This window comes from Pteropus medius, unplaced genomic scaffold, assembly GCF_902729225.1.
Source record: "Pteropus medius unplaced genomic scaffold, Ma_sr-lr_union100, whole genome shotgun sequence".
Classification (NCBI taxonomy): domain Eukaryota; kingdom Metazoa; phylum Chordata; class Mammalia; order Chiroptera; family Pteropodidae; genus Pteropus; species Pteropus medius.
The window spans coordinates 15182647-15204785 of NW_024342471.1; the positions used below are offsets into that span (position 1 = coordinate 15182647).

Here is a 22139-nt window from a genome sequence, read left to right on the forward strand (position 1 = left end):
TCTCTGAGAGGATGTAAAAGAAGCTGGTAAACTCAGTGGTTGCCTCTGGCTCTGGAGAGGGGTAATGGATGGCTAGGAGGTGGGGTGGGAAGAGATTTCTCACTCTGTTGCTTTTTGTACTTTGGGAATTTTGAACCACGTGCATATAACCTAATAAAAAATAAAATTTCCAATTAAAATAGCCAGCTGCCGTTGGTACTCCACCCAGATCTTTTTACTAGCCAGCACGGCCATCTCCCATCTGCTGTGAGCACTGGCTACACGTGGGTCACAGCTGGCACAATTCTCAGGAGCACTGTCCTTGGTCAAAAGGGGCCACCATGCTCAGGTTATGCCTCCCCCTGTCTCCCAGTGGCTGACTGACCTGGGCTACAGAAGTCCTGCCCCTTGCTTCATGCTGGGATTTAACTCTGTGGTACGGTTCATACCCAGAGCTCCCCATGGGATCAGGCTCCAACAAGTCCCCAGCCGAGACCACATCCTTGCTTAGCTCCTTCCACTGCCCTGTCCTGCATCCCTCCCACCCTGTAAGGTTATTCCTAAAGAGCACTTCTCAAAAACCACATGCATTTGAATCCTTGTCTCAGGCTCTGCTTCTAGGGAATGCCATCCCAGACACCTGCCTCAAAGGGAACAGGAAGGGAACTAACTGGAATTGAATGAACTCCTTGTTTCAGTGCAACATCTTGTAGAGAGGGAACCATGTCATTATCCCCATTTAACAGATGAGAAACCTCAGAAGTTCAGATACCAGCTCAAGGTCACCTTCAGGGAAAAGGGCAGCCACACTTCATTACACCTGCTCCCTCTTGCGGGCAGCTCTTCCTGAATTCAGAATTGGCAGCTTCTCAGAACACAGGACTGCAGTTCCTGTGCATGATTTCTACCACAGGATGGTAAGGCCTGTAGGACACATCCGGGCAGGCTGTCATGACTGCAAGGCCTTGGGGGTCTCGGCCTCCCTCCATCATGTGGAATTCCAGCTCTAGCTGAAAAGGGTCCGAGGTCATTTTGGCCGAGAGAGATCTTTGCACACTTCCAGGGGTGGGGAGCTCCGTATCTGACGAGGCAGCCTGGCACATTTATGGACAGGGTGTAAAGGGCAGAAAGGTTCTCCTCTCTTCCTCCTAAGTGTGATGATGGCGCTGACCCTCAGGGAGCACAGAGCCCCTGCTGCAATGGGAGCCTGGGCATCCTGGGCTCCATCTTTGCTTCTCCTTCCCGCTCAGTGCATTCAGTCCCCCGGCCTCCTCTGGCTCCTCCTCCCGGGGTCTTCTTGAGAACATTTTACTCAGAGCTGCTTCTCTGTCTTTCTGTTCCAGTTTGATGGTGACAGTGCCTACGTGGGGATGAGTGACGGAAACCCAGAGCTTCTATCAACCAGCCAGGTAAGTGCCCCATCCCTTCTGAGTGGGGGTCTCGCCTTGGGCCGGCTGGACCCAGGCTGCTCCTGGAGTGAGGAGGGATGCCGAGTGGGGGTGACATCCTACTACTGTCCTCTCTCAGAATGATCAAGCCTATCAGTTGAGTCCCCTTAAAAGGGACAAACTAACACTACGGTGTTCTCGGTACAGGCCTGGCTACTGTTGGCTTAAAATGGGCATCATTAAAAACTTGATAAAACTCAAAATGTGTTGCCCATGTTCCCCACGAGCTGGGGGGACATTTTCAGCGGCAGTGAGTAGAGATGTCATACGCTCCCTGGGGCGCCAGCCTCCGGCCACCACACAGCACCCTGGGGACGTACATTGGTGTGGAGGTGCACACTCCCGTGCAGTCACACAGGGTCCTCCTGCCCATCTGGAGTTGTCTAATGCTACTGGGGAGGGTGGTGGACTTGGTGCAAAGAGATGACAGCAGAGGCTTCCTGTGCAGTCCTCCCCGGTGGTGGAGGGGTCTGAGTCATCCCCGGGCAAGGCTGTCCCCATCCCCACTGGGAGTCCACATGAGTGGGAATCTGATTTTCCACTGAGAGCCTGGTCTCCAAAAAATTAAGGTTTCATTCAGCTGGGAGCATCCTCACTATAGACTCTGACGCCAGAGAGAGTTCTCACTGTAGGCTGGGAGGCCCGGGTGGCCCTTACTGAAGGCCGTGGCCACCTGGAGGCTGGCAGCGGTGCCCGCAGGGTGGCAGCAGCTCAGGGTGCTGGATGGAAAGGCAAGGAGTCCCATAGCTGCCGAGAAACCTGGAAAGCTGGGGGTGGCCTGTCCGTGGAGCTGACCTCCACCCTCTGCCTAGGCAGTCGTGATGGGTGTGACAATCCAAGCTGGGTGGCTGGGCCTACACTTTCTAGCTGGGGAAACAGTAGCCTATCATTTCACAAACATTTGTGTGTCCTACTATATGGGGGCAGAATGAGTAAGACATGGTCCTCAGGGAGCTTCCCAGTGAGGGAGGATACGGTAGTCCCAGCTACAGGTGTGGGAACTCTACTGCAGGACGCTGCACACCCCTGCCCTGCCCTGCCCTGCCCCGCTCCACACACACACACACGCAGGGGTGTTCATGCCGGGGCTGCCATTGCATTTCCCTTCTCTAACCTGCTGCAAAGCCGCCTTAATATTGCACGGATGCGTGCCAACCTGCGAGATACTGCTGGGCAGGACTCCAGGTCCTGGAAACGCTCATTTTGGAAGAGACCACTGAAGTCATTTAATTGTCCATAATCAGCCTGGAAATGTGCTTCAGGGGTAAAGACCAGAGCTTACCCATGAACATCTCATCTGAGCCCTTTCACAGTATTTAAATTGAATTTTGTTAACACCCTGAGCCCTGGCTCACAGACCCATCATATGGGGGAGTCGGCTGTGCCTCAAAGCCTGATGGAGAGTGTTGGCACTGCACTTCCGCCAAGAAGGGGGAGTGGGAGTCGGTGGCACTCTGTGTCTGCTCTAGGCCTTGGAAGAGGGGGGCACAGTCCTTTAGAGAGGAGGTACCGGGCAACCTGTTGACAGCAACCTCAACTGTTCACCCACCACTTTACAGTTTGCAAAGCCCTTTTCTCACTGGTTATTTCAGCTGATCTTCATAACAATCTTGAGAGGTAGATGTTATCGTCAACCCCATTTTACACATGAAGCAACTGAAGTGGAGGATGTTAATTGACTAGTCAGGGAGCAGTACAGCTGGGATTCGAACCTGCACAGCTGGGGCTCAGAGCTCTACACATTACCTTGCCGTGTTTGTGGAGAGCTCCATTCCCACCTCAAGGCTGTCACCAACTTGCTGCAGCCTAAATGTCACTTCCTCAGAGAGTTCCTGGCAACCGCAAATCCAAATTAGGTCCCTTCCCTGTGATTCTCTCTCATGGCACCATGTCTTTTTAATTCACGGCATTTCTCAGTCATTGTTTGTGGTCATCTGCCTAATTGTGTGATGACTTGGTTAACATCTGATTTCCACTCTAGACTGTGACCTCCATGAGGGCAGGGTCTGGTCTCTCTTCTTTACTGTTGTGACCCCCATGCAGCACAGAGCCTGGCACCTAGAAGGCACTCAGGGAATGTTTGTGTAATGAGTGAATGAGGCTACTCTCTTCTCTGACTTCAGTTTCCCTAACAGTGGAATGAGGTGGTTGGATTCCCCTAAGGGACCTTCCAAGTCTCTTGTGCCATCACTCAGAGAGGCTCCCTAACTTAGAACTTTATAAAGAAGACACCACGATTCCTTGAGATTGACTAAGTCCACCTGGTAGCATGAGCCGAGCTTGATAGGGGCAGATTTAGCAATTACAATCTAGACTTCTTATAGTGTATCAGTTAGCTTTTGCTGCATAACAAGCACTCCAAAACTTGGTATCTTAAAACAACAAATATTTATCTAGTGCATAATTCCATGGGTTAATAGTTGGTTGGGTTTAGCTGGTGGCTATTCTGGTCATGACTAGGATCATTTAAGTGGCAGCAGGAAGCTGCCAGGTCAGCTGTGGACTGATTGGGTTGGGGGACTCACTTGTGCTCTAGATGGTTTCTTGTTCTTCAGCAGGCTAGCCTGAGGTTCACACAGTGAGAGAGGGGTTCCCAGAGCAGCAAGAGCAGGAGCTATAAGGTTTCTTAAGGTCTGGGCTTAGAACTGGCATATGATTATTTCCAGAATATACTATTGGTCAAAGCAAGTCACAGGGCCAGTCTAGGTTCAAGGAATGGGGAAATAGAATCGACTCCACCTGTTGATGGGAGAGGCTGCAAAGCATTGTGGTCCTTTAACAAACTAGTACATATGGTAAACATGTGGGATGTTGTTCACGCTGATTTTACTGAAGAATATCTTAGATTCTTCTGGGACCTACAGCTCCCACTGGCTTAGTGGGGCTCCACAGGCCTCTAGTTCTTAACGGCAAAAGTTCTGAATGTTTTCTTTCAGTCTTTCCCCTGGAATGCTTGCTTGAACTCACATACACACATACACACATGAACACCCTATCATGGCGTGTTGCCTCATCAGCTGCAGGAATTGTATTGTCCCAATTACTGAAGGATTGACATAAACAGATGGACAAAATGAAGGTCTCATAGTCAATAGAAGATTCAAAGGATAAACACTCTAAATGATATAAAGTGTATTTTATAAATACAGTTAAATACAAGGCTCACCCATTCAACAAATGTTTATTGGGCACCTATTATTTGCAAAGCTGTGGCCGGAAGCCATTTCTGGAAGACATTTGCTTCTAGAACATCCATGTTCATCATGTTGAAAACCTGCTCTTTAATGTAACCTCCTGAAACACCACCTTCTTTATTTAGAAACTGCAGCTAAGACAGTTTCCTACAGGATATAGATCAGCCAACTGTGTCTCCTTTGAAAAACTTTCAAAGCAGCTCTTCTGGGCTTGAAGTTTCTTTTGCAAATGCATCTTCTGTTGATTGCTTTTTGCAAGTCTCTAACAAAATTCCTGCATAACTGCCTTAGCTTTCACAAATTATCACTTTTTCACCCTCCCTGGACCTTGTGTTTCTTTTGTATGAGACACCTGGGTGGTCTGAGACAGATGCAGGTCTCAGGCATGGCTTCGGGCCCATCTGCAGCTGCTGGGGGTGGAGGGCTTGGTAGATATCAGCTCTTCCCTTGTGGGTAGAAGACACGGCCCAAGAGTTACAGGGGTTGATATTTCCTGGTTATGTGACCTGGGAAGCATCTCCCTCTTCCTGGATAAGGGAGCTGTCCTAGGGTCTCAGCAGACCTGGATTCAAATTCCAGCTCTTCCACATCCCAACCGGATGCTCTTATGCAAGTTATGTCAGCTTCCTGTGGAAAGGAAAGATTAAGGCCTGTCCCCAGGGTGTCGTGAGAGGTACATGAGATGTGTATTGTGGATTCTGTTGGTGCCTCCAGGGCACTCATCATCCAGCTGTTGCCTCATGCACTATTACTGCTAACTATTCACAGCTGCCTCTTCTCCAGAGAATTGGCCTCTGCCAAATGGGAACCATGAGGGGCCAAGGTGGTGATGGAGGATGGTCTAGAGGGCCAGGCCCCTTGTCTCTAGGCGGGACCAAACTCCGTACCTCCCCGTGGGGCTCCAGCTGACTCCAGCTGAGACCACATCCTCGCTCAGCTCCTTCCCCTGCCCTGTGCTGCTCCCCTCCCTTCCCATCCCCTGAGTCACTTCTCAATAAGTCATTCTCGTGGGACTCTATATCTCAGGCTCTACTTCAAGGGAATCTAACCTAAGATAGTGTGTAAAGTACCAGTGTTCCATAAAACTAGCAATGACTTATTTCTATTGTTTTCATTACCATAAATAATGCTTCGGTTACACAAGATGAATCTCTTGTCACCTCTCGTGCTCATTTACAACTCTGCCTTTGTATGTGCTGTTTCCTCTGATAGTAACCCCCTGGCCACTTTCATCCAACAAATGCCTATTTGTTCTTTCAGGGGCATTGCAAATGTCACCTCCTCGGTACAGACTTCCTGGCTGTGGGTGGAGCTCTTCCACTCTCATGGTTCTAAATATTACTTCTTTTTTTTTTTTTTTAAGAAAATATTCCATTATATTTATTTATTTGTGTATTCCTTTTAAAATTTATTTATTTATTTTTTGTAGACATTTGGTTAATGAAATCCAGTGTTTTCATCTGTACTAAATATTATTTCTGCTCGAGGTTTCTGACTTTGTCCTAAGAATTATTGTGTAGTGTGTGTGTGTGTGTGTGTGTGTGTGTGTGTGTGTGTGTGTAAGAGAGAGAGAGAGAATGAGAACCGGCATATGACTATTTCTAACACATTCGATTAGTCAAAGTGAATCACTGGGGTTTGTTATTGAGAGAGATCAAGATTGAATGACATGATCAAATTTGCAGTTTTAAAAGTTCTCAATGGCACAGGTAAATACAGGGAGACCACACGGGAGGGTGTGTCATGGGCCGAACGAAGGATGATGATCGTGGTAGAGGCGGAGGAGATAGAAGGAAGTAGATGGGTCTGCGATATGTTTTGGAAGTGAAGTCGTTAGGTCTTGACAGTGATAGATGTCGAGGGAGAGAGAAATGGAGGAATAAAGGGATGACTCCCAGGCTTCTAGCACGAGCCCATTTGTCAGCGTGGCGGTACTATTTTCTGAGTTGGGGACAGCTTGGGGCTGTGCAGATTCAATGAGGTCAGATTTGGATATGTTACATCTGAGATGTTCATCCAAGTGGAGATGCCCAGGTAGGTAGATGGCTGTAAAAGTCTGGAGCTCCTGGGGAAAGCGAACTTGGAAACCTTTAGCTCCAGCTATTAAAACTTTGAGAGGATGAAACTTGAGAGAGAGAGAGACAGACAGACAGACAGAGACAGAGAGAGGACAGAAACAGACAGACAGACAGACAGACAGACAGAAACAGTGAGAGACAGAGAGAGAAAGAGAGAGAGAGAGAGAGACAGAGAGAGACAGAGAGAGACAGAAACAGAGAGACAGAGAGAGAACAGAGGACCAGTGACTCTTGAATATTGAGCTCTAACATTTGAAAGCAAAGTTGGGAAGGAGAAGACGGCTGGGAAATAGGCTGAGAAGTAGTGGCCAGAGAAGTTGAAGAAATGGAGCCTTAGAAGCCAACGGCAGAGTGTTCCAGGAAGGAGGGAGGGGAGCTGGGGGAAAATGATGTTGGATTCACAGCTCCCTCCCTATCAAAGGGTGAACTTGAAATAAGTCAAAGGTTTCAATGTCCCCAAGGAAACCATGAAGGCACCGGGAAAAAAAAAGCCTTTAAGGTATACTTTGCAACTTCAGAGTGGGAAAGACATTTGTATGACTCACAGTCTTAGAAGAAAAGGCTTAAAAATTCGACCACAAGTTAAAACGAAAAACAACTTTCAGGTGGCCAAAACAGTAAAGTAAATAAAGTCAAAAAACAAATGAGAAATTGGGCAAGAATATTTTCAACTCACAATATAGTCAAAAGACTAATTTTCCTAATATATAAAGAGTCCCTAGCAATCAATTAGCCAGGTAGAAAAAACGGGCAGGAGATACGACCCAGAAGTTCACAGAAAAAGAAATACAAATGGATCTTAAATATATGAAAAGATGCTGAAAATAGTTCATAAGAGAAACAGATTAAAACTACCATGTTTCACTTCTTAGACTGGCAGTAACCCAAAGGTCTGATAGCACACTCTTGGAGCCTCTGTGTGGAAAGAGGCATTTTACATCACTGAAGTAAATTGGTGTGATCCCTTTGCGGGGCAAGTTGGTGACACTCGTCAAAATTACAAATGCATTAACCTTTAACCCATCAATTCCCCTTTTGGAAATATATCCCACAGACGTATTTGCACACATGAGAAATGACATATTCAAGATTATTCATTTTGGTATTGTTAACAGTGACAAAAGATTGGAAACAGCCCAGTGTGCAATCATATGGGACTAATTAAAGAAATTATGTACATCTATCAAGTGAAATACTGTGTGGCTGTAAAGAATAAGGAACAAGCAATATAGAAGTTCCTTAGATACGTTATTTACTTGAAAAAAAGATAGAGAACAGTAAATGCAGTATGTTACCATTTGTGCAAAAAAGGGCAAGAATGTATGTTTCTATGGGCTTATATTTCATTAAAGTGAGTCTGGAAGGGTATATGGAAACTAATAACAGTAGCTTTGTACATTGTGTGTGTGTGTGTGTGATTGTGTGTACATGTTTGTGTGTGTGTGATGGAAACTGGGAAGGTGGACAGGGATAGAAAAGAGACTTTTCACTGTACCTTTTTGTATGTCAGGGATTTTAAACCATGGGGGTTTCTTATAATTTCAAAAAGTTAAGTAAAATTTAAACAAGAGGGTCAAAGGCTTTTGAGGGGTTGCTTGGGATAAGAGTTGATATGTGTCCAATAGTTTTAGGAAAAAAGGAAGCCATCCTGGACCACAGAAAAAGCAGTTTTGATATAAGGGATACTACGCAGGCCCCTGGGTCAATCAAGTATGAGGTGAGGATGTCGACAGTAAGTACGGGCCAGCTGTGTGAGAAGTCTGGCTGTGAAGGACACGGGCAAGGGCCTGAATGCAATGAAATGAGGACTTCTTAGAAGGGATTTTTTTTAAAAGACCAGAGAGTCTTTAGAATCTTTAATTGTTGATGGAAGGCATCTGGAAGAGAGGGTGATGCTCAGTGTTCAAGAGAGGGAAGGGTTAATTGATGGTTTAAGTTTGGGAAGAAGGCGAAAGGGGGTGGGTCCTGCCCAGAGATGGAAGCTCTGGCTTTAGCTAGGAGCAGGGACAGAGGGGTAAAGGAGTGTGGCTTTGTAGATGGGATGGCTGGGAGCAGAAGGTGTCTGCACCTGAAAGCATTTGCCTTCTCAGAGAGGTTGGTGGGCGACTCACCTGCTGAGAATAGCGCTGGAGGTCTGAAGGGTGGAGAAGGTCTGGGGTATTTGTTGCAGTGCGTGGTGCAGGTGCTGTGCGGGCAGACAGTTGAGTGAATCCAAGGTATGGATTTTCCAGGCAAGGGTATCAGAAGGACACTCAAGCTCTTTTGCCCCAAAGAGAAAGCGGAGTGAAGGACCAGGAGTTCCAAGCTGGGTAAGGAGAGAGAAGGGGATCCTGGGGTCAGAGAGTCCCCGAGGGAAGAGCTGGGTGGTGAGGACACCTTGGTCACCGAGTGGGAAGTAGGTAGTGATTCGAAGGTGAGCAGCCGTGGGCATCGATGGGGTCCTGGGTGTGTGCGGGGAGTGGGGAGCTGCCACAGAGTGGAGCAGGAACTCCTGGGAGGTGAGGAGCCAGGAGCCCAGCATCAGCATGGTGGCTGATGACAGCCGAAGGGACCCAGGATGACTCTGGGGTGGAGTGGATGAAAAGCTGGAGCCCAGAGCCAGAGGCTAAGAGAACGACGAGGGAGAGAGACAAGCAGGAGAAGTGTGGGCAGCATGAGTGGCTGAATGCTGATGGAGCTGAGTCGGGTGGGGTGGGTTTGTAGGGAAGGTGGACAGTAGTCTGGATGGGGCAGTGGAGAGGGAGGAGGATGTCAGCCCTGCCTTTCCCCAGTCGGGGAGTGGGGGAGTGGGCGAGTGGGCAGCTCATCCCCAGAGCATGTGGAGGAGACAGCTTCCCGCTCAGGCAGGAGACAGAGGGCACTAAGAAGTGGCTGGGGTAATGGGGACTTTGTCGTTCTTGGAGTGGGACTCCCAATGGGCCCAGCGCCTATTTGCGAGGGGAGAGGTTCCTTCACAGTAAGGCGTGAAGGCGAGGGGACTTACTCCCCCTTGAGGTGCTCCTTGGGGAATCTTGGGGCCTGTGGAGCATGGTGAATACCACGGTTATGAGCGCTGCCAGGTGCGAGCAGCGCTCAGTGTGGGCCCTGCCCGTCCGCTGCCCCTTCAGTGTCCCTTCCTAGATGGACCAGCAGAACGGGCGCTGCAGTGGGGCTGTCACATCGTAAAAGCGAGATTCCCATACTATAAAGCGAGGCCTCCCAGTGCCTCACACCACTCGGCCGTGACAGGCACGCAAGTTCTCGTAGTTAACACGGATTCTTGCTCTTGGTTCTAAACACCACTGTGTTTGTGTGGCGGCCTTTCTTCACAGATCCTCAGGGATGCCCGGCCTGTTTTCCTTACCACTCGCCTCAAGCGTAGACCTAGAGTGGGTTGATGGTACAACCAGGAGTCCAGAAGACCAGAAGCTAGTCAGGCCCAGACCTGCAGGCCTAGACCTGCAGGCCCTGGGCACTGTCCTTATGGCCTTGAAGGCACAGCCTCCTTCCAGCAGGGGGCAGTGTAGGATGCCTAGAACCAGGAAGGAGCCAGGAGCCCTGAGTTCCAGGTTCAGCTCTGCTCTGTACCCTCCTCCTGTGTTGGTATCTCTCTGAGCCTCACTTTCCTCATGTGAATAATGAGGGTTGGTTGGCTTTTCCAGTCCTAAATAATGACGATGCTAATGACAGGGACATTTACCGTGTGATTCTTTGGGCTCAGGCATTGCAGCTAAACGTTTTGCATGGCTGGTCTCATTTCGTCTTCACGTGAACTCAATAGGGCAAATACTGTTGCTGTCCCATTTTACAGATGCGGAAACTGCAGCACAGAGACAGAGAGGTGGTTGAGTCTTTTTGATACAAACAAAAATGCTTTCCAGTTAGTGCACTGGGAGGCAGGAGGCTTTCCTGCCATTGGTGAAATCTAAGATGCTAGGCTGAGTAACTCCGGCCTCTGGATCTGTGTGTACGTCGTCGTAAAGGGCAAAGACGACATGGCTTTTATTGCTTTAATTAAAACCTGGGTGAAGAGCTCGCGATTCATATTAAAATGAAATTGTGTCTCGCCTGCTGTGGTGCAGAGAAGGGACCAGCAGTGATTACTGCTAAGGTTACAAACAATCAAAAAGAAAAGGCCTTTTGCAAGCATTTCTTATTAAAGCCACACACATCACACTTTAGAAATAATTATGGTTGTGTTATCGGAACATGATTCGTGAATTCTGAATAAATATGAGAGGCCTTAAAGGAAACTGTTTCAAGACCATAGATTTTGTTCAAATCTGATGAAATTTAATATCGTCGCACAGCTGGAGAATAAAATGCAAGGAGGGGGAAAAACCCATCCTGTGTATATGGAAAGAATCGAGTGTGTGTCAGATCGAACTAATGAGCTTTCCCACATCAGTCCTCCGACACGTGCTTGAAAAAAATGGACTGGTCTCTCTAGTTTTCATTGAGAGAAAACTGCTGAGGAGGAGTTGGTACTTACACCTCACCGATCTTAATTTTGCATTCCAATGGCTAAAAATAGATTTATTTTAAAGGTCTAGATTTCCAGCTGTGAGATGTTTAAATATTTGAGGGCACAGGCATGGAGGCATTAGGAGGCAGATTTGGGGTGGGGAGACCTTCGTTTGCATGTATTGCACCTCCCCTGTAATAAAGATCTTTTTCATACAATGCAGTGAATGTTTACAGCATATAGTTGTGTTTCCTTCCAACTATTATGAGAGAAATTGAATCCCTGGAAACATTCACTCGCTCTAAATGGGATGGAAACAATGAAGATGCCGGAAGTTTATGGGCTGGGGGAGGGAATAGCAGTCGGTTGGAAATGTGATGATTTCAAGGATTTTCTGTAAAATGGCATCCTTCTCCTTCTCCCAGCCCCCTTGAACTTAGCTTCTTCTGTAGGGCCAGAGTCTTTGCTGGCGAGAGTGGGCGAGTCCCTGATTTAACACGTTTGTTCACACTGCATGAGTGACAAGAAGTAGAAATGAGGCCAGATATGGGACCTTACCAGAATGGTGCTGGGTCCTTAGCTTTGGGCGGGTCAGGAGCCTCATTGTGTGTCCTTGAGTGGGTTTGTTTGCCCTCTCTGAGTTTCGGTTATTGAATCTGTGAATGGGGTCTAAATGGGTGTCTCTGAGAGACCCTCTAGGTTATGTCTTGTGGCCAAGGGATTGGCCTCCTCCACCCCTTGCCTGAGTCTAGAAGGGAAAGTGGTCTGTCCAGCAGGCCAGAGACTCATCTCCCCTACCTGGATGAGTCGTCCCAATGCTGAGGGTGCCCCTGAGGCTCTGCATGAGGTTTCAGACCACCACTGGTGACAATAAGAGGTGCTCTTGGTTGAATGGGTTATAAGGGTAATGACATGAGAAGACAGACAGACCTGGGCTCAAATTCTGGCCTTGATATTTCATGCCTGTGTGACCTTGGACAGGTCGACCAACTTTTCCGAGCCTCAATTTTGTCTTTAGAAATTCCTCAAAGTGCTCCAGGGAGAAGTAAATTAGATGCATTTATACCCAAAGTTCTTATTATAGTGCTTGGTACATGGCAGATGGTAGTTAGCATGAGGTACTATTAAAGCATCCATTTTACAGGTGTAAAAACTTTTTCAGGAGGGCAAAACAACTTACTTAGGTCACCCACCCAGGACATGGTGGGTGCCGGAGTCAAATACAGTATCAGAAACATCAGCAAAGAGTAAGCCACTTAGCTATTTTACCTAATGCAAATCATATTATGTTAAGGGTTGAAATTGAAAACACAATATTGGAACTACTATCTTGCTTTTCACATGTGCCAAAAAATGCATCCCCCGTAATAAAATTAGTAAAAGACACCTCCTGATGATTTCTGGCCCGTTAAAGATGCAGACTCTTCCCTACCCCGCTCCATGTGACCACACTCCAGCCCAGCACTCAAGGAACAGCTGGGTTTGCCAGGCCTCCTTGATTCACATCTCATTAATATTGAAAGGCCTTCCTGGGGTCCAGACAGCCAATTTCTCATCTCTCATATACTTAAAGCCCGTGGCTCTGATGGGGAATAAAGGTCCAGGCATGAGGTTGTTGCCTCTGCCAGACCTGGCATCCTTCATCCTGCCAGCTCCTGTGAGAGTATGGAGTGTGCGGGACTCAGGGTGGCAGATCTCTGCTCCGGGGGGCTCCTTGTTCTTCTGCTTTGTTCTTGCTGTGTGACCTTGACCAAATTATTTAACCTCTCCTGGCCTCGCTTTCTACCTCTGTAAAACGGGGGGCTGTTAATACCTCCCTTGCAGGTTAGTTAAAATCAGAAGTGGGTGTAGTTTAGTTAAGTAATTTAATTTAGTTAGACTAGTTAAGTGGGTGTAGGTTAGTTAAGAGGACTAGTTAAGTGAGTATAAGGTAACCAGTTCTACCAGTGCTACTTATGACAGAAGGTTGATAAAGTTTTTTGTTATTGTTAGAATTTGTAATTTAGAGAAGAGAAGCAAAATCATGAAGGAGCTGGGAAAATGCCTGGCGGCTCCCATTTTCTGTGAACATTTTAAGTAGGACAGGGGCGGGGGGAATGAATAAGGTGAGGCTTGTGTTTCAGGTAAACAGAAACCCAGCCCAGAAGCCCTCAAGTCAGGCTAGCACTGCGGGTCTCTGAATTGAACCTGTTTGCCTGGTGACAGAGTCTGAACAACCAACCAGGGGCCCCCAGCTAGGTGTCTGGAGGGTGGCTCACAGAAGCCTGGGATAGCTGGGGTGCATGGCCTTGAAGGAGGGTGTGCAGACTGGAGAAGGACTGAGGGAGGGGCCGTGGGGCTTTGGAGAGGGAGACGAGGAAGGAGGGCCTGATGGAAATGTTGCTTTGCAATATGAGGGATTGTCTCTTCAAAGTCCCCTCAAGGAAACCTTAAATAAAGTTCTCCGTAACAGCTCAGGGCCTTTGGAGCGGATCTGTGCTGCTTCTGGCTGTTTACTGTGCCGAGATAGTCCTCGAGGGCTGTTGTATTGTGGCTAGAGGTTGTACCTGTGTGATGCGTAAACTTGGAGCAGTTGTAATTTCACTCCTGCTGCTGGCTTCAATCGACAATGGCCAGACATAGCAATGGGAGAGAAAGGGATTTTGAAATTTATGAAATATTCTCCCCAAAATGTAGAAAATGGAAAAGACAGAAAACTTCAACAAGTCGGCAAGGATGCACAGGAACTGGTACCCTGGTACATTGCTGTCTAAATTGATGTGACCACTTGGGAAAACTGTTTTGCAGCATCTAAAGCTCTGTGACTCTGTAATTCAGCTCCTAGGTGTTCACTCAACAGAAATGCTGTCATCTGTTCACCAAAATACAGGTAAAAGACCATTCATAGCAGCATTTTTCATAAAAGCACAAAACTAGAAACAACCCAGGTGTCCATCAGCAATAGACTGGATGAACAATTGCAAAATATTCTAACACAATGGAATACTATTCAGCAATGAGAGTGAATGAGTGCTAACCACATGCAATAATATGGTGAATCTCATAGACACCAGGGTGAATGGAAGGCACCAACGCAGATTATTCTGTATGATTCCATTTACATAAATAAAGTATATGAATAGGCAAAACTAATCCGTGGTGATAGAAATCTGATTCGTGGTTACCCTGCTGGGCTTGGGAGTGAGGGGCCTCGAGGGGCTTCAGAGATGCTAGGTTTTGTCTCTTCGTTTGGGTCTTGTTTACACAAGTCTGTTTGCTCTGTGGAGATTCATTATTGAGCTGTGCACTTATGACATGTGCACTCTCTGTTTGGTGTCCTATGCTTCAATAAAGAGTAAAAAATGTTATCAAGGTATTTGTACAAGTAGTGGGATGGGAAAGGGAACCTAGCCAGATTTGGTCATTTGCATCCTGTGTCAATCAGCTCACAAGGGTAGCATGTTCTCCCTGGTAGTGTGCACGACTAGCCCTTTACAGCCTGAGCAATTTATTTAACTTCCTGGGAGGGGAAGAATTATTTTGGCCTCATAATGGATGATCAGCTGTGAAATTGCTCCAGCCAGTGGCTCACCCCAGGGAAACAGGTGTTGTGGGCTTCCCCAGATCCGCTCAGCTCTGCGGGCTCCAACCTTCACTCCTATTTCTCCATGGATAGCTTTAGATGTTTGAAAACATGAACATCTAAAAAAAAAAAAATGTGTGTGTGCGTGTGTGTTTATGATGCAATGTTGTGGTGCCAGAAAAATCTTGATTCTGGGCACACATACATGCTTGCACGCAGACACATTCATGCACAAGTATGAGCATATGTGCATGTAGCGCTCACACAGGCGTACATACTTTTTCTGTAACTCTGGACAAGTTACTTAGTATTGTTCTGTAACTCTGGACAAGTTACTTAACTTTTCAGTGCCTCAGTTTCCTCAGTGAAAAGGAGATAATGATAGCACCTGGCTCTTGGGGCTGTTGTGAGCAACACACACACACACACACACACACACACGAAGGAGATTTTTATTTGTGTTTATTTGTTTAATGGCTGCCTCCCTCCTAGACTGTTAGTTTCACAAGAACAGGGACTTGGCAGATAATAGAAGCTGAATTAATATCTGGTGAATGAGGGAGAATGAACGACTGAATGAACAGCTCTCACAAATCCACTGGCACACTGACACCTTCACGGACACATTTGCACAAGCGTTTGTACCTATCTGTAGACTCATTCATTCATGTGTGTAGACATATACAGGGATATACACACACCCGCAGACAGACGTGTCCAGGCCCAGAACTCAGAAGGTGGGTTTAGCTGTAGTTTCGAGACTCTGGACTGGAAGTCAGAGCACAGGGTTCTGTTTGTGGTTCTAGGTAACTCTAATTTGTTATGTGACCTTGGGTGAGTCTTTCCACCTCTCAGAGGTAAAGGACTCCTAGCTGGGATGTGACAGAACTAGAATATGAATGATGGTTTTTCTGGTCAAAGTCTGTGCTTTTAGTGTCTAAGGCCTTGCTGTCCACAGTGTGATCCATGAACCAGCAGCATCACCTGAAGCTTCCTTGGAAATGCAGCATCTCAGGCCCACCCCAACCTCCTGAGTCACAACCTACATTTTAACAAAGACCCCAGGTGATCTGTCTTAATCATATTACAGATTAAGAAGCATCGCCTACAGTACACTGCCTCTCCCAAGCATTAAAATGAATTAGGGTTCATGCTCAAGGGGTTCATATGCCGGGTGGGACGTAGGTACACACCCACCCTGTGGACAACTATAGAGGAGCAATCAGAGAACAGGGGAGGAGGCGGCCTGGAGCCGTCTCCTTCAGCCTGCGAAGACAGAATCCATGCGGAAGCTCAGCAACACACAGGAGGAAGCCCAGCCTCTCCTAGTTATCAAGAGACAGAATCACACCATCATAAAGAGTACCAATTCATGCGTAGACTTTTAAATTTAAAAACGATATGTATTAATTATCTTGTGTTTCCCGTGGGTCAGAAATCCAGGCATGGCTTAGCAGGCTACCTCTAGCTCAAGATCTCATCAGACTGCAGTCAACGTGTTGATCAAAGCTGCGGTCTCATCCACAGGCTCGACTGAAGGATTTGCTTCCAGGCTCATCTGGGAGTTGGCAGAATTCGGATCCCCTAAGCTAGACTTTTGAGTGGGAATCCTGGCTCTGTCCCTTCCTAGCTGTATGACTTTCATCAAGTTTCACATCTCGGTGCCCCCATTTCTTCCTCCGTGAAATGGATATAACAATAGCACTTGCCTCATAGAGTTGTCGTGAAGACTAATAAATTTATGTATGAAAAGTACATAGAGCAGGAATGCACCTAGCACATGATAAGTGCTATATAAATTCTTGATGTCGTTGTCATTATTTGAACAAAGCTGCAGAGAAGCAGGATAGCGCAAGCCAGGCTCACAGAGCAGGCTTAGATTGCTGGACCCAGTCCTTGGTGCCATCACCTGGGAAGGCAGAAGGGTATTGTGGCAGTCCTAAGGATAAGTGGGTATCACCTTAGGGGACAATGGCCCGAGCAGAGAGGGCCCAGGGCACCCAAGAGCATGGTGATACAAGAGCATGTTGCTGCCCAGCTCAGAGGTGTCTGGGGGCTGTAGTGGACTCACTGCGCCTGGTGTCAAGTGACATTGCAGGACCCGATCCAGGAGGCCTCGGATGCTGGACAGATGCTGGAACCCCACTCCGAAGGCAATGGGCCTTGGAAGAGTCTGAGCAGGGCAGTATCTCCGGAGCAGTATGGACTTGGGGACTTCCCAGCCCAGCCCAGCATCGCAGGACCTCGGTGCACTCACAAAGGCCACTCTCTGAGAACTTCCATGCCTTCGTCCCCAGGCAGCTGGCTTGGCCTATTTTTAGGCAATGCTACTTCTGTAGTTTTCAAAAGGTAGAAGTGGAAAAGAAAAGAAGCTGCAAATAGACATATTTTTTTCCAGAAGCTATTTTAACACAGAAACAACTGGAGAGCCTACTCATCACTTTAAAATGCTTTTAAAATCAGCATCGCCTCATCTCTGGCTGTGTACCTGCAAGCCAGTGGCGTATACATGAATTAAATATGGTTTCATCAAGTCTAATTCCTTCTTGGTCCAATTCCTTCTTTTCACAAGTTGTGTAACTGAGACCCAGAAAGTTTCGGTGACTTTCCCAAAGTCACACAGCCTGTCAGGAACAGAGCTGGGACTCAAACCTTCATGGGAAGATCATTTCCACGATGAGGACAGGGAACCATGAGACCCTCCGAGTTCAAGTTAGAATTATTTTATTCTAAGCAGCATCTCTTAGGGAGAGGCCACTTCAGACCTTTGTTGACTTCTTAGAACTTATAGGGAAGGTGGTATAGAGCCTGCCCAGCCCTATGCCATAGCAGCCATCAATAAGTTCATTTGTGCATTCATTTATTCAAAAAATATTTACTGAGAACTACTGTATGCTGGGCAGTGCTCTAGGTGCTGGAGACATAACTATGAACACAGCAGTTCAAAACCTGCATTCTCATTCATTCATGTATTATTTTATTCAGCAAATGTTTCCTGAGGGCCTACTATTTGCAAGGCACTGTCCTTGGCCTTTGGAATAATCAGTGACCAAACAGTGAAATTACATTCTAGTGAAAGGAACTGGCCATAAATATATTTATTTTTAATTTATTTTTATTTTTTTATTGTTTATTGGGATAACATTGATTAATACAATTATATAATTTCAAGTGTACATTATAATTTGACATCTATATATTCTATTGTGTGAATAAATATATTTTTTAATCAAGTATATTGCATGTTAGATGGTAAAAGTTCTATGAGGAAGAAAAACCACTTCTTGGTCAGGGTTCAGCAAACTATGGCCCGTGTGCCAAATCTGGCCCTCTGCTTGTTGTTTGTAGATAAAGCTTTATTGGAACACAGCTACATTTGTTAGTTTAAATATTGTCTATGGCTACTTTCATGCTACAAGGCAAAGTTGAACAGACTGTATGACCCACAAAGCCCAAAAGATGTGTTATCTGGACCTTTGTAGAAAAGATTTGCTGACCTCTCCTCTAGGACATTCAAGGGAAAATGTCAGAGAGGCAGCTGGATACTCTGCCACTTATTGGCAGAGTGAGCTTCCTATCTGTAAAGTGGGGTACTGCCTGGAGCTCAGGCCACTCCCCGTCACGCTAATTCCATGGCCCCATGTTATCCCCAGCCTCACCACCTTCAGTTCTGCTGGGATCACTTCCTCCTAGAGAAAGAAACCCACCACTAATCACTCATTTTCCCAGAACCCCACCCCCTCCACAGTGTATCAGTTTGGAAAGCTGCCTGAACCTTAGAGTGTCTCAGATAATTTTCTGAGCAATAACACCTGGGCATTATCATGTTTGTTCCAGGTATGGTTTTAGTAAACAAAACTCATGTTAATGTGACTGGCTGTCATTGTCCCATTATAATGCCTCTGTCTGCTCTGATCCAAGCATGTCAGAATTATCCCAACAATAGGGAGGTGTTAGACCCCCTCCCTCCACGCTTGGAGGTTCTACCTTTAAATAAAGGCTTAAAAAGGTATGACAGTCCCCCACAGCCCCCGGCTCCCCAACCGCTCTCCCAGAATCCACATTTAATTTTAACAGTATGCTTTTTTCACTCCTATTTCATTTATATGTGGTATAGCCTTATTTTTTTTTTAAGAAGCATTTTTAGTTCAGGAAAATGATAGCCCAACAAGAAGGCATAATTGTACTGATTTTCAGAAGTATGGCAATACTCTAGATCTGATGCACTACGAGACATGAATCAGAAAGATTCTATTAAACATCTGTGGGACGGGTGACACAGGGGTATTATCCAAGATGATTAATTTGACTCGGTCATTATGGACACAGACAAGCCCGACAAAATTGCATTTCGTTCCCCACTGAATTCATAAAATCACTGTACACATAATAAGTTACAGTGAGGGGTGCCCTGCTCCAGTTACCAGGGCTTCGGGTTTGGAGATGGTATCATTTTCCTTGTTTTGAGAACAGATTCAGGAAACACTGAATTGAACAATGGTCCTTTAGCTGAGATGTTCTTAGGATGTGTGGATTTTATGTGTTCATAGGATAAAATGGTAGAGTGGTCATATCACTTATTGTCCAAACCAAGATGATTTTAGAGTGAGAGAGGACCTATTAAAAATTCTCCCGGGATAAGAGGCATAAACCAGGACCGTCCTGGGCTGGTCATTAATGTGTGTGTCAGGGGGGGCACGGATAGTGGCAGAGCACGAGTTGGCTTCACATAGTCAGGCCTTCTGGTCCGTGTTTCCGTAAATGCTATTCGTATGACTTTGGATAAGTCATTTTGCCTTTTTGAACCTCAGTTTCCAAAATGAAAAAGAGTTTTAACGCTCGTTCTACTTATTGCCTGAGGTCTGTTTTTCCCTCCTTGGGTATAGGGGAGGGGATGATGTTGACTTTCTGTTCATGTGTTTTCACATCTGTTTCCTTATGTAATTCTCTCAGCCGTTAGGTGGGGTTTCCTAGATAAGGGCACTCAAGAGTAAGCCGTGGGCATAAATTGCCAAAAGTCCCTCAGCAAGTAAGTGGTGGGACTGGAATTCCTCCAGGTCAGTCTAAATCCAGAGCCAGCATTCTGCAGATGAAAAAAATGGTACTCGCTGATTATGAATTCCAAGAATCTTCAAGCTCTTGGGGGGAAAATATTTGAAATACATAAAATCATTTGGAACCCCAAGGTCCTATGTCATCATAAGGTGTGGCTGTTGTCACTCTGGGCCCCACAAGGTACAAAAAAGCAGAGAGCCATCTCATGTTCTTTCCTCCCTGGCTGATGGCCTTGGAAACCTGTCGTGGGGGTGGGGGTGGCCTGCCGCCGCTCCCTCCACTCCCATTTCCTCTGCTGCTGCCGGAGACCCTAGGCTCAGGACCTGGCGAAGTGGGGTTAAACGAGTCGGGGCAAACATTTTGCGACTAGTAGTGTTGATGGCCTGCCATCTGTGCTCACTGCTGTAGCAGATCTTCATATGCTGGGTCTTTTCCATGAGGCGCATTGAGCTGGGGATTCACGCTGCAGCTCACCTCTTGGGACCTGCTATGTAGCTAGTACACCTTTGTTGATACTCTTGCTGCTGCTGAGGTCCCTCTGCCCTATCAGGCTACTGTCCTGGGTGGAACCCTTTAGATGCCTTCAGCTGGTTGCCTCCCTTAGCTTTCACTTGCCCTCAGGAACTCACACATCTTTGCTTTGCCAACCCACTTATGTTCAGATTGCTATCGCTATCTCTGTCTCTGACTCTGTCTCTCTGTCTCTCTCATTCTCTCAATCTCTCCTGGCTCTGCCATTTCAGGCAGCTCCAGCTATCTGCCCATCTTCCAAAATCTTCCAGTGACAGTGTCCTCCTAAGCCTCTCAACTATGGCCACACAGTTGGGTCCTCCTGAGAGCCCTTACCCACTGGGCTTCACCAGGGAGTGAGGTGCCACTTCCTGTTTTGTGCTCCACTCCAAGTCCCAGCAAGCTGTGTTGCTACTGGGGCCTTTCTCACTTGATGATGGGGGCTCAGAATGGGAGAAAAGTCAAGTCACTCTCTATTCCTATAGTTCCCTCTCAGTGGATCTTCTACCTTTCTCTTCTACAGCGTTGGAGTGGGTGATGGAAATGGGTAGTTCAAGTGTCATTTGGAGAACACTGTGGTAATAATTAACTGGGATAAAGTAGGAAACCATCAAATAAGGAAAGGTACACTTCCCCCAAAAGATATGATAGTCATTAATTTGCAAATATTTTACAACCTAAGTCCGAAATATATGAAGCAAAAAAAAAAAAAAGGACAGAAATACAAGAAGGAATTGATAAAATCACAAACGTGGTAAAATTTTTAACATAATTTTTCACATAATTCTCTCTCAGAAACCAATGGATCAAACATAAAAAGAAAACACAAAGTTATTTAGAAGATTTAAAGAACAGAATTAAGCTGAATATAATAAACATTTATGCAAATTATCCTCATACTGTGTTACATAGGAATTCTCAATGACTTTCAAAGACTTGGTCTATTTTTCATTCCTTTTTGGATACCTTTTTTCTTTGTCAGTAGTTTACTATTTTGTTAGCCTTTTCAAAAAAACAAAAACAAAACAAAACAACCAGTTCTTCCTTTTATTATCTGAAATTTGTTTTCTCTTTTATTACTCTTCTAATGACTTTTGGTTTATTTTGTTATTCTATTTCTAGCTTCTTCAGTTGAGTGCTAAGTTCATTTATTTTGTATTTCTTGTCTTCTAATAAATGTGTTTTAAGTAGAATTCAGGGCAAAAAGCATTAAAGAGACCAAGAGGAATACTTAAGTTGATAAATGATACAATCCACAAAAAGTTACGATTTTTCCATTGTTCAGCTCTCACAGGTTTTGCCAGGCAGTGTTTTCATTGTCTGTAATTTCAATTGTGTTTTCCTCTTTAACCCAAAAGTTATTTAGCAGGTTGCTCTTAAAGCATCTAAGTATTTAGGAGTGTTTGCCTCTCTCAATTTTTTTCCTGCTCCTTCTTTTTTTTACATTCTTTGTTTTTTTTGTTAAAAACTAGGATAGTACATTTAGATCTTAGAGTGTGGTCTATATCATTTCTACCTTTTGAAAAGCTTGAGATTATTTGCGTAGCTAGTATATGGTCATGTGTTTTAAGTGTTTCATGGACATTTGAAAATAACATGTATTCTTTAAATATTGGGACACATTAAGAAGGTGAATTGTGTTATTCAACTCTTCGATCCTTTCTCATCTGGTTGATTTGTCCAGTTTTGCAGAGATGTATTAATGTCTTATTATGTTTATGGTTTCATTAAATCCTCTTTGTACTTCTAACAGTTTTTTACATTTTATATTCCTGTGGTTTATCAATCTACATAAAAGTTTATGTTTGTCATTTCTTCTTAGTGGATTGTATCATTTATCAACTTAAGTATTCCTCTTGGTCTCTTTAA

The 22139-nt window shown here is 45.8% G+C and overlaps 1 protein-coding gene across 2 annotated transcripts in view; it reads left to right on the plus strand.

The window, feature by feature from the left end:
* TOX2 (TOX high mobility group box family member 2) overlaps positions 1-22139 on the plus strand; it is a 120813-nt gene that overhangs the window by 44818 nt on the left and 53856 nt on the right. For both annotated transcript variants that reach the window (XM_039864378.1, XM_039864379.1), the window contains exon 2: positions 1323-1388. In XM_039864378.1, coding sequence (XP_039720312.1) covers positions 1323-1388 — 66 coding nt within the window. The remainder of the gene's footprint in view (positions 1-1322; positions 1389-22139) is intronic.